We start from the raw sequence: 16,123 nt of genomic DNA on the forward strand, positions 1-16,123 counted from the left end.
GTACACATACTCACAGACCTGCTTCCTGTACACATACTCACAGACCTGCTTCCTGTACACATACTCACAGACCTGCTTCCTGTACACATACTCACAGACCTGCTTCCTTGTACACATACTCACAGACCTGCTTCCTTGTACACATACTCACAGACCTGCCTCCTGTACACATACTCACAGACCTGCTTCCTTGTACACATACTTACAGACCTGCTTCCTGTACACATACTCACAGACCTGCTTCCTGTACACATACTCACAGACCTGCTTCCTGTACACATACTCACAGACCTGTTTCCTGTACACATACTCACAGACCTGCTTCCTTGTACACATACTCACAGACCTGCTTCCTGTACACATACTCACAGACCTGCTTCCTGTACACATACTTACAGACCTGCTTCCTGTACACATACTCACAGACCTGCCTCCTGTACACATACTCACAGACCTGCTTCCTTGTACACATACTCACAGACCTGCTTCCTGTACACATACTTACAGACCTGCTTCCTTGTACACATACTTACAGACCTGCTTCCTTGTACACATACTTACAGACCTGCTTTTCCGTCCGCCGGCCTGCCTGTTTGCAGGCGGGCACACGTGCTGCTGGTCGCTTGGCCAGCTGAATGGCGGCTACCTCATCGGAGAGGACTAGATTCGGGCTGGAGCGCTGTGGGTTTTGTGCATTAAATAGTGTTTGTGCCTTAAATAGTTCTTCAGGAGTGTACTTGAAAATCAGATGACTTTATCGATGGAGAAAATGGAATAAAAAGGGAGAGTTCATATTTTGCAACGTGTTAATTTGCGGCTGAATTTCCAGCCCCTTCTTCCCTGTAAGAACCTTCCCCAGTTGGTGGCTTCATATACAAACATGAGTCCCCTTTCTCCTCTTCTCCGCCTTTAGAACCCAGCCCAGCATGACCAGGCTGTCGAAGTTTCCTGAGCTGGCTGTGCGGGTGGGGAGCCGTGCGGGTGGGGAGCCCCGCAGCCGTGTTTGAGAGGTCCTGGTCGGGTGCGGGAGGCAGGTTCAGGCTCCCAGCCCCACACTAAGGACGAGCTCTTCCCCTCGATGTTTTCTGTACTTTTCCCCCATCCAGCATAGCTTCCCTTAGAGACCACACACCTTTTAAACCATCACGTATTTCCGATCTTTGCACCTCATTCCGACACCTGCTGTCCCATCAGGAGATTCTGAGAGGAGGGGTGAGAGCTCCAGGGGGCTGGTCCAGGCACCGGTCACAACTCTGCCACCAGCTGGCCGTGTGGCCTCAGACCACGGCTCTGAATCCCCGGCCTGGGCACGAGGGTGTCCAGAGCAGACTGCCATGTCCCGCCCCTCGTTACAGGTCCCCCCTGGTTCTGAATGCTCAGGTCAGGCTTTTGAGTCCTTTCCACAATTCAAACATTTGCGGGGTTTTGATTAAGTGTCCTTTCCTAGAACGTTTTAGGTTCTTCTGAGAAATTGTTCTGCAGTCTTTTTCCAGCAAAGACCAAATTTAAGTAAAAAATAATGTATTGATGGGATAGTTTTTATCCCACTGGTTTATTCATTAACTCTAATCCCAAAGGTCTCTACCAGATCCTCTAACTTGGAGCGGCTGATGAAATACGGGACAGCTGGCTGAATCTGAGTTTCGGACACGAGAGGCATCATTCCTCTAGTACCAATATGTCCAGAAGCGCATGGGTGAACGTGCGCTTTAAAAAGTGTCCTGGTTGGTCTGAAATTCACATTTAACCGAGCAGCCTGTATTTCTGTTTGCTAGTCCGGCCCCTACCCGAGAGGAGACGTCTGCCGTGTTCTCGCAGCCACCGTGTCACGTGCTGTGTCGTCTGTGACAGTGGAGATCTCGTGCATGCCCACATGTTCCCTGGGGCCCGTGCACTGATCTTTCCCGAGGAAGGTGGACACGGTCCCTGAGTTCTCGTTGTGAGTCGTGCACATGTGGCCAGAGCGATGAGAGCCCTTCCTGGGCACACTGTGCGGCAAGTCCGATCCTGCCGGCTCTGGGGGTTTCCGCGGTGCAGGGTAAGGCCTTGAGGAGTGCTCTCGTGTGGGGTCGGAACTCAGACCCGGAGAAGGAGAAGGGGTCAGCAGACCCCCTGCCTTGGGCTGGGGCGTTGGCCAGACAGAGCAGAGCCCCCTCAGACCAGCCATTAGAAAGGCTGCCCCGTCGCGTCCTTGTTCTCCCCTCCCTCCTCATTCTGGTGTTGTGCACACGCAGCTCGTGGTTTGTAATTAAATGGCCCAGAGTATGGGTGGGTACAGGGAGAGGATGACGGAAAATACAAGTCTGTGAAAACCTGCTTTCTTACCGGTCTGTGTGTTCAGCTTCTCCGTCTGTGTCCTGGTGAGTATTTCTGCTCCCGCTGTTAACAGACTCGCGACCACCGTAAAACCCTAGGAAGCGCGTGTGATTGTAGGATCTGAGCGAAGCCAAGGGCAGCCAGCTAATAATGGCCCGCGCGGCTGTCCTGTGGAGTTTCCCTCATTAGAAAGTGAAAATTATTTTAGAAGAAAGGAATCCTAGATACTTTTCCCCTGAAGGGAGGCATCTCTTTGCTTAAATAAACTTATTTCGGGGGGAGTCTCTTTGTGGAGGAAGAGATGGCCGCGTGCTCAGACGTGGGCCTGACTGCAGCCTGGGGTGGGCACAGGGGACCCCAGGGCTGTGAGTGTGACAGGCACCACGGAAGGACGGCGTGGCTTCTGCCTCACGGGATTTATCCATGGCCTGCGTATTGAAGTGACATGTGACCTCCTCCTGTGCCACCGGCCCCCGACCATGTAAGCGGTTGCTCGAACAGGCCGGTGCGGTGCTGCATCGGAGGGCGGCTCCGTGTTCAACTTCTTGCGGGCCCTCCGTGCCGTTCCCCGGAGCGGCTGCCCTGGCGCGTTCCCACCAGCCATGCGCGAGGCTCCCCTTCCTCCGCATCCTCACCGGCACCCGTGGTTCCTCGCGCTGCTGATTCCAGCCGCTCCGACGGGTGTGAGGGGATCCGTGGGACTTCATGGTAGTTTCGACGTGAACTCCGGGGTTCAGTGCTGCTGGGCGTCCTGTGGGCTTGCTGGCCGTGCATAGAACGAACGCCTTGAAGACGTGTCTATTCATGTCCTTTGCCCGTTTGATTTTTGAGCGGTGGGAGTTCCTTCTGTGTGCCAGGTCTCAGTCCCTTCTTGGGCCTTGCCAAGAATACTTGCCGTGTTCTCTCCCATCCCAGGGATGCCCCTTCGCTCTGTTGAGGTCGTCCAGGGCACGGGTCTTTGTTTTGGTGGGTCCGGTTTTCCATCTTTTGCTGCCTGTGCATTGCTGTCCTAGTGCAGGGTTTGGGGGTTTTTGGTGGGGGTTTTGGTTGTTTTTTTTGTTTTTGCCAAATCTGACGTTAAGCTTCTGCCCTGTTTTCTCAGAACATTCTTATGCTTCTAACTTCTGTGTTAGGTCTTGACACAATTTTGAGTTAAATGATGACAAATGATATTCTTATTTTTATTTTTATTGATTTCTTTAAGTGGACTCCATGCTGGGCATGGAACCCAGTGTGGGGCTTGAACTCAGCCTGAGATCAAGACCCAGACTGAGGTCGCGAGCTGGATGCTTAACTGACTGGGCTGCCCAGGGGCCCCCGAGTGAGATTTTTAAAAGGCAGGAGCTGCATTTTTTGTTTAAACGTCGATTTCATAAAGACAGAAAAGCTCTGGAGTGTTCCTCCGTAACGGAGGGTAAGACATGGGAGAGCCAACCACAAGCCCTGGTGCTCGGCGGGTCCTTGGCATGGGGAAATGCTAGCGCGGCCGTCGCTGGGCTGACGGGCGGAGCTGGGGTCGGAGCTCAGATTGGTGCCTGTTTCGGACGGTCGTGCTGTGACTATGTGTGAGTCGCCCCCTCGGAGGACGTGATGGAGTACTGAGCAGCAGAGGGTCATGATGGAAGTAGCGTCCCCACCTGTCCTCAGAAAGACGCACACGCCTGTGTGTGTGTGTGTGTGTGTGTGTGTGTCTAAGAGAGAGACGGAGGGAGGGAGGGAGGGAGGGGGAAGGAGCAGGACAGAGAGCAAACGTGGTTAAGCAAACGAGATAAAATGGTAGCAACAGGTGAACCTGACGAAGGGATATTAGAAGGGTTCTTTGTACTCTTTTCATTTTTGGAAGTTTTCTATAATTTTGAAATTACTTTCAGAGACATTTCCAGGAAACGATGCTTGTAGTGTATCAAGTCCAGAAACTGTTTTGCAGGCCTTTCTGTTCTCAGGAGGGGGAAGGAGGTGTACCTGGTGAGACCGTCTGCTGGGAGGTGGCAGACCAATGCCCACTGTTTGGGGCAGACATGGACCCATGGAGAAGGGAACAGGGTGTCCGATGGAACCCAGGGTAGAAGCAAACACCAGAACACCCTGGGGGGCACTCCACACCGCCCTGTGCGCCAGCAGGGGCTCTGCCAGGCCTCTTCGTAGAGGGATCGGCTCGTCGACATCCTCGGAGGACACCGCCGGCCCCAGCAGCGGTGTGGACCGCGGCAGGGGTCACACTAAGAGAGACACCTGATGGACATTGTCTTGGGAGGGAGGTCAGGCCAGCACAGAGGGGTATGTTGTGTTGAGTACGTGCCCTCGACCGGACGTGGTGAGAGGGGCTTCACCTCCCTGGTCTTCCTCCCCAAATGCACAACCTCCGTCCCCCCCAGGAGAGACACCAGATGGTCCCACAGACCAGCTCGCCTGGCTCCCCACAGCTATCACAGGCATTAAAATGGAAGGTGTGAGTGACCACACCACGGGGGCTACGGAGACGTGGGAGCTGGATACCCCTTGGGGTGCAGGAGAAGGTCATTGGCCAAATATGATGACGCATGGACTCGAGGTGACAGAAAAGTGTGGATGTGCTGGTTCCTTATTGGCAGTGGACGTCCCTCCCCTTCCACGCCCGCGCCTCTGTGTCCAGGACCGGGGTTATTACTGGGAGCCTGGTGGGGCCACCCTGGGCATTCGGGTTTGCTGTGAATCTGAGACTGTCCGGGGGCCCCTGGGGGGCTCTGTCTGTGAAGCGTCTGCCTTCGGCTCAGTTCATGATCCTGGGGTCCTGGGATCGAGACCCCTGTTGGGCTCTCTGCTCAGCGGAGAGCCTGCTTCTCCCTCTGTCTCTGCCCTTCCCTCCTACTCACGTGCACTTCTTCCGTTCATGGTCTCAAGTAAACAAAGTCTTAAAAAATAAAACTATCCTGAAAATAAATGCTACTAGTTAAAAGGAAAAGCCTAGATGTCTGAAAAACAGATATTTTCCCTAAATTTAATTTGAATGAGTTTGCATCAAAACCTTAGGAATGGACACAGGGCTTGACCCACGCCCTTCGAGGGTCCACAGACGGACAGCAACAGGGAGAAGAGGCTGCAGGGCTCCTTCCAGCCTGCGGGAAAGCCGAGGAGAAACCAGAAGTCAGGAGGGCTGCTGGGGGCAGGAGCATGTCCGGCTCGTCATTTTGTAGCAGCGGCACCGGTCACACATGGTGACATGATATACGCCTGCTCCTCTGCTCTGCCTGCTGGCCCTGGCTTTGGGGTGACTTCTGCTGGGTTGGGTCTTCCGTGACCCCCCAGGCTGGAACCCTTCGCTGTCACCCTTCACAGTCATCAAGGGCTGACCCCGGGGACGAGCTTCCCTTAGAGGCACCACAGCCTTCGGTGTGTCCCGCAGCATCACCCCTGCTGTGGGGTATGACCGTGTCGTCCCCGTAAGTCCTCGGGTACGCTTCACCAGCCCCACAGGATGCCGCAGGCTGTTAACCAGGCAAACCCGGGCAGTAAAACGGGTCTCATGTTCCTCCCTCCGCCTTGGCTGCCGGGAGGCTGAGGACGAGACTCAGCCACGGCACCAGCAGCGGGGACCCCGTCCTGGAGCATTTGCCACACCCCATCGTTAGGGATCTCTCCCCCCCGCGCCCCTCCCCCTCCGCCATCTTCTGGAACTTTAAAAAACTTCTCGTGCAAATGGTGTCATTATGTTACGTTCAGTCTCGGAGCTGCTTCAGACACTGGAAGGACGTTTCCGTGAAACCCCTGGGGTTTCTGGTAGCACGTCCGTGGCATCGGGGGCAGGCGCACAGCCACTTGTCCCCCTGGCGACGACGTTGGGTCCTGTCCCCTCCTCTGCATCTGCTGTAGCCGAGCGGGTTGTGGCGATCGAAGGCGCAGACGGTGCTCGCTTTCCAGGTCACGGCAGCCACCAGGCAGCCAGAGCTGGGCAGCCACGTGACGAGCAGGGATGGGGACCCTATCCGGATGCTCCTGGCAGCCCTGGGGCAGGTAGTGTGACGTCGAGTTTGGTCCGCAGGTGGCCAGCTGCGTGGGGCAGCGTGGGTGGGCCGGCCCGGGGCAGGAGTCATGGTCCACAGACCCGTGGCAGGTGGAGGAAGGGGCGCGCGTGGGGGACTCATGAGGCGGTGGCGGGCCCCCCGGTGCATCCCACGAGGCCGGAGGACATTCTGAGGAGGAAGGAACACTTTGCAAGCAAATGTCTTCCTGTAGCGACCCTGCGTCACGCAACAGCTGCAGCCTGGCAGGGCAGAGCTCAGGTCAGGGCCAAAACGGTCCAGGTTCAGAGCACAAGGTAGGGGTTTCATCGGAAATCATGAATCTGCCCCATGTTCGCGGTCTTCCTCGCTATCTCTTCTGGCAAAAGCCTGAGCTTCGCATCGTTAAGAAAGACCAGACAGGAAACCGTGTTTTGGGGAGCCCCGGCTTTGTTCTTGAGCTTGGGAAGGTCAGCCATGAGCAGGGCTCCTCCCCTCCAGCGGCCCGGCAGGGTTAGAGAGGATGGGAGCGACCAGCGCCCTGAGGGAGCTCGTGAGCTGCTGAGAACCCGCATCGGCTGGGGGAGGGGCTCTTAAGCCCTCCGGGAGCCGGCTCAGTACACAGGGACGGCCTTGGGGGCAGCAAGGGCACTGGCAGAACATCGCGTCCCCGGCTGGTGGGTCGGTCGGCAGCTGCATCGCGCCTGGAGATTCTGCCGCATCCGCCGGAGTTCCCCCAAGAGGGTCTCCGCTGTGGCTCAGTCTGTCCTCTCTTGGGAGACAGGACCGCTTTCTCCGCCCCGAGTCCCTGTGCAGGGAGCCAAGCCGCTCGCTGGCAGACAGCCTGTCCCCACAACCCCGGCATGTGCTGCCGTGTGGATGTAACCTTCCAGACCACTGGGAGAGGCAGTGCCCACAGCAGCCCCACGGCCACAGGCGGCAGGCGGGGGCCCACGGGCATGCAGGGCTCCTCCGACCCGACGCCAGCCGGCCCCGTGGGCGGTGCCCTCCCATGCCGAGGCAGTCGGAGACTGAGCAGGGCTGCACCCACACAGGCCGCCCTTCTAGCTCACCGTGTGTCTCTGTTCATCTCCGCAAGCGCAGGAAACCATCCTTCCCGCGCGTGTTGCAAACGCAGATCCAGCATGTTCAGGAGACGGCTCTGCCTGTTGGTCCCGGAAGGGCTGGGTTGGGTTTGGTCACTCTCTGGATGTTCCTCCTCCCACGTGGATGCAGGGCAGTCTTACGTGGCATTTGTGGCTTGCTCGTGAGCGACGCCAGCACCCTGTCCCTGCTCCCGTGGGGCTCGGACACAGAACACCGTTTCCATACTGGCCAGAGGAGACACTCTCGCGGACCAGCCTCCGTGTGGGACGAGGTCCCTCCTTTCGGATCAGACGGGAAGGACGGGACACCAGTCCCTTCGAGCAGGACGAGGGCAGGGGAGGCTGGCGTGTGTGTGCGGCCAGGAGCCCCACTCAGGGAGGAGCACCTGCCCTGTGCTGTCCCCTCCGACCGGTCAGGCCCGGGCCCGGGTGGAAGCCTGCAGGGAGGGAGGTCCTGAGCCCCCGAGGCCAGCGTCCAGGGACATTGCCCTCCATGTTCTGGTTCCACCCTTGACACCAGGATGTCCTCTCCAACGTGCTCACGGTCCTGATACAGTGGACAGAGCTGCTGGGGCCGTCCTAAGTGCCGGCAGGGCTTTCCGACGGCCTCAAGGAGCAACGGCTGTGCACGCACAGCAGGCAGAAGGGACGTGTGTCTGAGACAGCCGTCCTGTTTGGCTCAGAGCGGTGCTCCCCAGCCTGACCCTTCGCCTTGGGGGGCACCTGCCCTGGGTACGGCCAGCTGTGGACCGCGGACAGCAGCCCTGCCCCCGCAGAGACCGGGCTGCGCCTGCTTGGCCCGTGCTCCTTACCCATCCTTCTCTCCACCGCCTGCCCACTCCTGACTTTCTGCCCAGTGTGGCCGCACGGCCCTGTGGCTTTCTCCCTGTGCAGCAAATTACTGCTGTCCAGACGCCACTGTTGGGCAGGAGCCGCCAGACACAGGCGCGTCCACGTCACCTGGCGCTCACTCGGCACTGAGGCCCGGACTTCCGACCCCGCGAGAGCGGTGCGTCTGTCTGCTGTGTGCTGCAGCGAGGCCGGGGCTCGGGCCCTCGGTGCTGTTGCGAAGGCAGCCCTGAGTCCTGGCACGGCCTGCCTGGACCCAGGAGGGTCTGCATCCCGCAGTTCTGGATGACCACACACGCCGCTGGCTTTGGAGGTTAACGTCATTGGGCCTGACGGCATATTCTAGAACCGTGCCTGAGGTCCAGGCTGTTTTTCTTGGATGACCGCTCGTCTCCCACCATTAGCATCAAGGTCTCCCTTAAGACAAACACCAGAGATCCAAGCGGTTCCTGTCAGGTCCCAAATTGGAATAGTGAGTTTTCCGCCTCACCGGGTCACTGCTGGCACCGGTCTGGCCCTCGCTCCCCCTCCCGGGGGCTGCCTAAGGGTTGGTGTCCGTCCTCCACTCCTGCCCGCACCAGCATGCTTGCGGCACGACTCAGCCCACGCAGCTCCAACCCGCAGCAGCAGAAGGCACTGCATCCGGGGCCTGGAGGCCCCTCCGGCCCGCACACTTGCTCCTGCGGCACCCCGGCGCCTCTCCCCTGCCCCCCTCTGTCTCTGGGGTACTTGCAAGTTAGGAGGAGGGTCGCTGGTGGGGGCAGGCATGCCCAGCTCCCCTTCTCTGTGGGCACAGAGACACACGACATCCCCCCTCTCCTGCCCCCAACTCTGCAGTGTCGGCCACATTCTCCTGTGCCTCACTCTCCTCCAAGAAAAAAATGTCCTTTAGATGAGTGAACAGCATCGCAGCCCACTGTACGGGGGCTGAGAGGGACCAGGCACTTAGGAAAAATGGTGGGAAGGGTTTAACCAGCTCTGGCTGTGATCACACCAACATTGCAGTTCTCTATTGTTGTTTTTAAGATTTTATTACTTACTAGAGAGAGAGCGTGAGCAGGGGGAGCAGCAGGCAGAGAGAGAGAGGGAAGCAGGCTCCCTGCTGAGCAGAGAGCCCGATGTGGGGCTCGATCCCAGGACCCTGAGATCATGACCTGAGCCGAAGGCAGAGGCTTAACCCACTGAGCCACCCAGGCGCCCCGCCCACAGTTCTTAAGATTAAATCACCATTAAGTATTGCTTTAATGGAAAAGAGTTTCTTTTCTGAAAGAAGTGTTTGCTATCTGAGTTGGCTGGTCCTGTCCCCCTGGGGCCCAGACACTCCCGCCAGATTCCTGCAGCCCCCGACCTGGCCTCCTGTCGCCTCATTCCTGGGCAGCGCGGTCCCCACAGCCGGCCCGGGCTCAGAGCTGGGGCGGGACATTAACTGCTGTCCTTTTCTGCAAGTGCTGAGTCCAATCCTGCTTCCTCTGGGTGCGGAATCATTTCCCTAGCTGTTGTGCAGGCTTGGTGGCTGGGGCATGGCCTCTGTCTCTCTGGCCTGTCCCGTGTCTCTCTCTGTCTCCCCACCAGAGCTCAGCAGCCATCTGCTGCTGGACCACTTCTTCTTTGGTTTCGGAGCTGTCTTTGCGTGGGACGGCGCTCGCCAGCCGGCCAAACGTTCCCCCGCCCGGCCCCGAGCAGGTGCAGACTATGGGGAAAGGGCACCGTCGGCTCCCGAGCACGCACGTCATCACACCTTCTCTCTCTGTTTGCAGGGTCCGCTTGGTGGAGAGAGGCTCTCCTCACAGCCTACCCCTCATGGAATCAGGAAAAGTAAGTGCTGACGGGAGAAAGGTGTGTTTCTGCAGAAGTCTCAGGCTCAGCATGTATGGGCTTTGACATTTTAAGAAATCCATTTTATAGAATATTTTCTCCAAAAAGCTTTCTTAAATGTAACATTTCAGAACTGGGTTTGGCCATGAGTCCAGAAACTCCAACAACCGTGTTTTAAACAAGTTAGTGGTTTTTTTCCTCTCACATGAAAGAAATCATGAAAACTCCAGGGTTCCCGCCCCTTTCTGTCTTACTTGAGTTTGCACGGATTCCATTCCCAAGGGTGCCTCAGGGTCGGAAGTGGCTGCTCCAGCTCCAGCCATCACTTCCACATTCCAGCCGCAGCAGAAGCAGGAAACTGCAGGCACAGAGCTCAGCAAGGCTCCCAAGCTGCCTTGCACCCACTTTTATACCACCGGCCAGAACCTGGTCACGCAGTCACACTGGCTGAAAGAGAGTTGGAAACGCTGTATTAGTTCTGAATGTCCTGGGCCTGGGGGGGAAAAAGCCGGTACCGATTGCTGTGAAAGTGAACGAAGACGGGTGGTCAGGGGACAGTGTAGTTCCTGTCACAGTGGATGTGTTTTTTTATGTGGGTTAGAGGGCAGGACGTGTATTTACGGCTAAGTGAAGACTTTGTCCTCTTTTTGGCCCCGGTTGTCCTGTCTGTCCTCCAACTGGAGTAATTCCAGAAGTGCCTTGTGTCGCTTCTGGACCGTTTATAATCTCCGTCTTCATGAGCTCCACTTAGAGTTCTTAGTACGAAGCTGGTTCTGAGGTGAGGACGTCGGGCTTGCCCGCCCTACGCCAGCCGTTAGCGGGACGGAGGGACCAGAGCTGTCACGCCACACGTCAGTCTGAACGGGCGGGAAAGGGACAGGACCGGACCTCTCACCACCAGTGTTTTGCCGGATCTAGTGCTTCCCATTGGCTGCACACGGGTGGTCTTCTAAATTTGCAGAACCAGCTTTTGCTGCCATACACACATGGTTTTAGTGAAATTCAGACTTTCCAAGCCAAACTTCCGTCGAGAAGGAAACGCTTGATGCGAACACTCAGAGACAAGACGCTGAGTGCAGGAGGGTGTGGAAGGTGACCAAGGGTGAGAGCTGGACGGGTCTTCAGGTCAGAACACGGCGGGACGTGCCGGCTCTCCCCCGTCCCTGCGTGGAGCCGTGCGTGCCCACCTGCGCTTTCAGGGCACACGGGTCTCTGCAGCCTGACCCGCGACGTCCTCACCCCGCGCCGACCGCAGGCCGCCTCCACGCTGGCGTCCCATGCTGCCGCGCAGTGTTGACTGTGCCTGGAAAATCCGCTGAGAGGCCTGAAGCTGCCTCTCCAGCTGAGTTGCATCATTTATGCTGTTCTGATTCAGGGGCTTGATGTGAAGGTCACAGTAGCACGGTCTCCGTCACCGTAGTAACAAATGCGGTAAGACGCCGTTGCCGCGTGGCGATTACATCATGCTGCGGCAGGGGATTTCGATTTAAAGCCGTGGTACTTTCTAACCCTGAAGGTCAGGTCAAGGCCAACTGGTGCACAGCACGTACCTCCATATCCACTGACCAGAGCGTCCTCCTTTCCCACATAGATACTTCCAGGGGTTCGGATCATAATTGCGAATCCAGAAACGAAAGGACCGTTGGGCGACTCCCACCTGGGTGAGGTGAGTTACGAGGGGCCCCTGGGAGACGTGAGCCACGGGGGCCCCCCCCCGGTGAGGCAGGACCTGGGCCCCCCCGGGTGAGGTGTGGGGTGTCTGGATGAGGTAAGGATGGGCCGTCCTCAGAGACGGAGCCTCTGAGACCAGGTCTGCCCTCCTGCTGTCCGCTCCCGGCCCTGCCGACACCAGCAAACCCCTCTGGCACCGCTAAGCCACTGTGCATGCCACCGGATTGGGTGGGTCGCCACGGGCTGGCCGGAAAGTGGCCGGAAATGAGCTCTACTGCTTCGAGGAGTTGTGCGAGTTCGGGTTAGAGAGTGGCTCTCCGTAAGGAAGCCCGGACGGTCTCTTCGAAGAACTGGGGGAGAAAACAACGTGGACTGAGGTTCCTCATGTCGAGGCTCTCGCATTGCCTGTGTCCTGGCCGTTGCTGCCCAGAATTCGTCTGGGAGGGGCTGGAGCAGTGGGCACGGAGCTCACGGCCGCAGCCTAGGGTCCTAGCGTGTCCGTTTCCGTAGCTAGCGGGGTCGGGAACGACGGGTGTTTTCTGTGGTCAGAAGCCCTTCCGCTCGCTCATGTGCACCAGGAGACCTTTCCCGGCCGACCCACCGTCCCGATCTGCCACCGCCCGGCTCAGCTGGCCATGGAGGACGGAGAGGACGTCGGGGAAGGGTGCCAACACCCTCTCCTTCCCTCCCGCTCTCTCCGAGGCTGAGCCCTCCGTGTGCGCTGGGCAGCCGGTCTCCTGGCTGCAGGGCCACCAGCGCTGTGTGGTCGGTTTCCCTGCCTCCCTCCAGACCTGCCCCGTAGTAGCTGACGCCCCATTAGAAACCCCACCGCTCAACACATAGGGAAGCAGCTGGCGGTTGGCAGAGGGGAGGAGGTGCTCAGGGGTGAGTGGTGAGGGGATGGAGAGGCACAGGCTGCGGCTGTGACGTGAGTGAGGCCCGGGAGGACAGTGCGGCTCAGGGAGTGCGGCGAGGGGATGCGATGATGTTGCTGGGGGACTGGTCACTGCCCTGTCACGCGGACGAGTGTCCAGTCACTCCGCTGTGCACGGGACACTCCGGTGACCTCGTGGCTCGGCCTCCTTCAGGGGACGCTTCTCCCGGCGGCCTGGCGCCTATTTCTGGAGGGCATTGTGAGTGCCGGGCGCTGCCCAGGCTCCATTTCTCTGCAGGCTGGGGCGTGGCCCTTCATTCCACGTTCTGGGTCACAGGTGGAGATCAGAGCGGAGGTGACGGAATTCCATGGAAGCCTCATTCGGGGACGCTTTCCCAGATGAGACCGGGGAGGATGGCGCGCTGCCCTGGGCGCCTGAGCAGGAGCCCCCTCACTGTTGTTTTCTGACCGGGGCTGTGTCTTACCGAGAAGACTGTGTGCAGGGGAGCGGGAATGGGTTCCATCTGCCCGTGGACCGTGTTGCTTCTGTCTCTGCTGACGTGGGGTGCCCGGGAGGCTGCGGGTGCCCAGTGGCAGACACATTTGCTGTGTTCACTTTAAAAACCCTCTGGGCGTTTTCATGGGTTCCTCGCGAGGCAGACAGCGTTACTGTCTGCTTAGTGGCTCTTGTCCAGGAGGAGCGGTGGCGTTGCGTGGGGTCACCGCAGACCCCCCAAGCGAGCTCCTGGCTCTGTCGCTTCCTTGGCAGATCTGGGTTCACAGCGCCCACAACGCCAGTGGCTACTTCACCATTTACGGAGACGAGTCCCTCCAGTCAGACCACTTCAACTCAAGGTTGAGTTTTGGAGACACGCAGACAGTCTGGGCACGGACAGGCTACTTGGGGTTCCTGCGGAGGACGGAGCTCACAGACGCAAACGGAGGTAAGAGGCCGGGCCCCAGCCCCAAGAGCGCGCTGTGTGCGCGTGCTGCCCGGCACCGGGGATGCAGCTGAGCGGGAAGGAGGGGAGGGTCAGCAGGAGTCCACACGCCAAAGCCACATGTCCCAGACTCTGCACTGTCCTGGGGCCGAGGACAGGTTTAAACCAGGGACAGGAGCCAGGACGCTGCTCCATGCAGCGGATGGGCCCCTCACCCACCCGTCCCACCGAGGGCCGCCCGAGACCCAGGCTGGACAGTGGCCGCAGGGGCACGCTCACTGCCCTCTGTGGGGACAGTCCCGGGCCTGGCTGGTCAGGAAAGGGAGGTAGGGAGGCGCTCAGACCTCAGGCCGGCGGGTGTAGGCTGCCTCCTCCGAATGGGGCTGGTGCCGGGCAGGAGAGTTCTAGAAGGTGCAAACACAAAGGCCTCCGTGCAGGGGAAGTCTGAGCTCCCAGTGCCGCTCAGCGGAGAGGTGGGACTCCGTTATTTCAGATGGTGCGGTGCTCAAGGGGCTTGAACCTGGCTGAACTGGCATGTTTAGGGGAAAACACAAAAATATTTTGGCGTCACATCGGCAATTTGGGAAAATCATAGACTTTTATTTGAGCGTGGTCTCTGGGATTCCTGTGAAGTACCCAGCGAGCCAGGGCCGTGGTGATCCAGACCCCGAGGAGGAGGGAAGGGTCCCGTCCCGCCGGACTCGGGGGCTCTGGGACAGCACAGCTGCCGTTTCCTCACTTCGGGGACCCCCAGAGCCTCCCTTCGGGGACCCCCAGAGGTGGGATGCCTGCCGCAGTAGTGGAAACCAGCAAATCAACGTCTTGGTCTCATCCGACTCAGACTGGAGCGATTCCCGGTCTTCTGTCTGCCGATTACGTCTTTCAGACTCTTCTCGATACACCTACTACCCTAAAGACGAAGGGTTTCCTTAGCTTTAAGGGAAGATGGAGCAACGTCCCGTTGTCATTGTCCAAGGTGTACATGAGGGACTGTGTGAGCTAAGGGGTCTCTGTTCGTGGACACTACCAGAGACTGTTCGTTCGTCCCACTCGGAGCTGATTTCTAGCAGCTCCAACCTCGTGGGATGCCGTCCGAGGGTACAGGGTTTGGTTCAGGCCGTGCTGCGCGCTGACCTGCGGCTCCGGGAGAGCACGGTGTCCGCCGGCGGCGCCCATGGGGCGGAGGGGCCCCAGAGGAGTAGGAGACCATGTCCTGGTGTGCAGGACCGGGGCGGGATGCGCACGGGCCCCGGGGTGCCACGGTGCACAGCCGGCCCAGCAGGTGTCCTTGGGGCCCGGGTGGTCCTGGTGGCCGGACCCATGAGAGACCAGCCGCCGGAGCTCAGCGACCCCGTTCCTCAGCCACCATGCCCGACTCGAGTGGTGTAACCTTCAGTCCTCACGACGCAGCCGCGTTGTGCTGAGGCTCACATGCGTTCCCCGCCCCCGCAGAGCGCCACGACGCCCTGTACGTGGTGGGCGCGCTGGACGAAGCCATGGAGCTGCGAGGCATGCGGTACCACCCGATCGACATCGAGACCTCGGTCATCCGAGCCCACAAGAGCGTCACGGAGTGGTGAGTGCGGCGGGCGTGACGGGAGTCTGGGGGCGCCGTGCGGGCGAGCAGGGGTTTGTGCTCCACTAGCTCTGGGATCAAGAGCTTGGCCAGAACGGGGCACTGTCAGCCTGCAGGCCGTGTCCCACGTGTTCCTGGAGGACATGGTACTGACCCCTGGGGGGCGAGGCCTAGGAGACCAGGTTGTCGCTGTTTATGTCTTGTTTCTGAGAGCTGGACGGATGTGCGACGCACACACACACACACAAGCAGGCCCTGAAACATGGGCGCACCCCATGGACGCCTGTCACGCTGGGAGCTGTGACCGGTTCCCACAGGGGAAGGCTGAGATGTGGAGGACAGGACCCACCCGAGGTACTGCCAGAGGCCAGTAACCAGGCAGGCAGGGCCCTCGGGGATGTGGGGCTTGCTGTCCCAGAGCACAGCTTCCTGCCTCCTGCTGCATGGGGCTGGCCTGGGGGCCTTGCAGGGCCATGCACAGTGGCCGTGGTGCAGGACGCTGGTGCAGAGTGGCTCTGTGCCCTCTGCTGTAGGTTCACTGGTCCACTTGGCCCCAGAGCTGCCGGGACCCATGTGCTCTCGGGCTCAGCAGCCAAGGGAGCCACGTGCCAGAATGTCCCCCGAGCAGTCCCTCCTGGTGGGGACGAGAGCCTGAGTCCTTTACTGCCCCTTGGGAGCTGATAACAGGCAGGTATCTGCGGCCTTTGACGGCGGCTCAGCCGCGTGGAAGAGACAGCGCGCTGGCGAGCCCCGCGCGGCCCCATGCTTCCAACGCGGCGCTGTCCTCTCACCCGGAGGCTGCAGGAGCCGCCTGTGCACGTGAGTGTGGACAGGAGCCGGGCCCCTGGAGACAGGCGCGCAGGGACGGCACAGGCTAGCTCTGTCTCCGCGCCACTAGCTCGACGCCTCCTGGGCTCATTCTGCCGCAAGCATTTCCCTCTGGTGGCAGAGGGCTGTTTCCACCTTCGGGGTCTGTGACGGGGGCTCCCTGCCGCCCC

The 16,123-nt window shown here is 59.3% G+C and overlaps 1 protein-coding gene across 3 annotated transcripts in view; it reads left to right on the forward strand.

Moving 5' to 3' along the window:
• The window catches only part of DIP2C (disco interacting protein 2 homolog C), a 372,928-nt gene that overhangs the window by 351,888 nt on the left and 4,917 nt on the right, over positions 1–16,123 (forward strand). For all 3 annotated transcript variants that reach the window (XM_046011076.1, XM_046011077.1, XM_046011078.1), the window contains 4 exons: positions 10,006–10,063; positions 11,655–11,729; positions 13,378–13,552; positions 15,002–15,125. In XM_046011076.1, coding sequence (XP_045867032.1) covers positions 10,006–10,063; positions 11,655–11,729; positions 13,378–13,552; positions 15,002–15,125 — 432 coding nt within the window. The remainder of the gene's footprint in view (positions 1–10,005; positions 10,064–11,654; positions 11,730–13,377; positions 13,553–15,001; positions 15,126–16,123) is intronic.

The sequence above is a fragment of the Meles meles genome, chromosome 7, assembly GCF_922984935.1.
Source record: "Meles meles chromosome 7, mMelMel3.1 paternal haplotype, whole genome shotgun sequence".
Lineage (NCBI taxonomy): Eukaryota > Metazoa > Chordata > Mammalia > Carnivora > Mustelidae > Meles > Meles meles.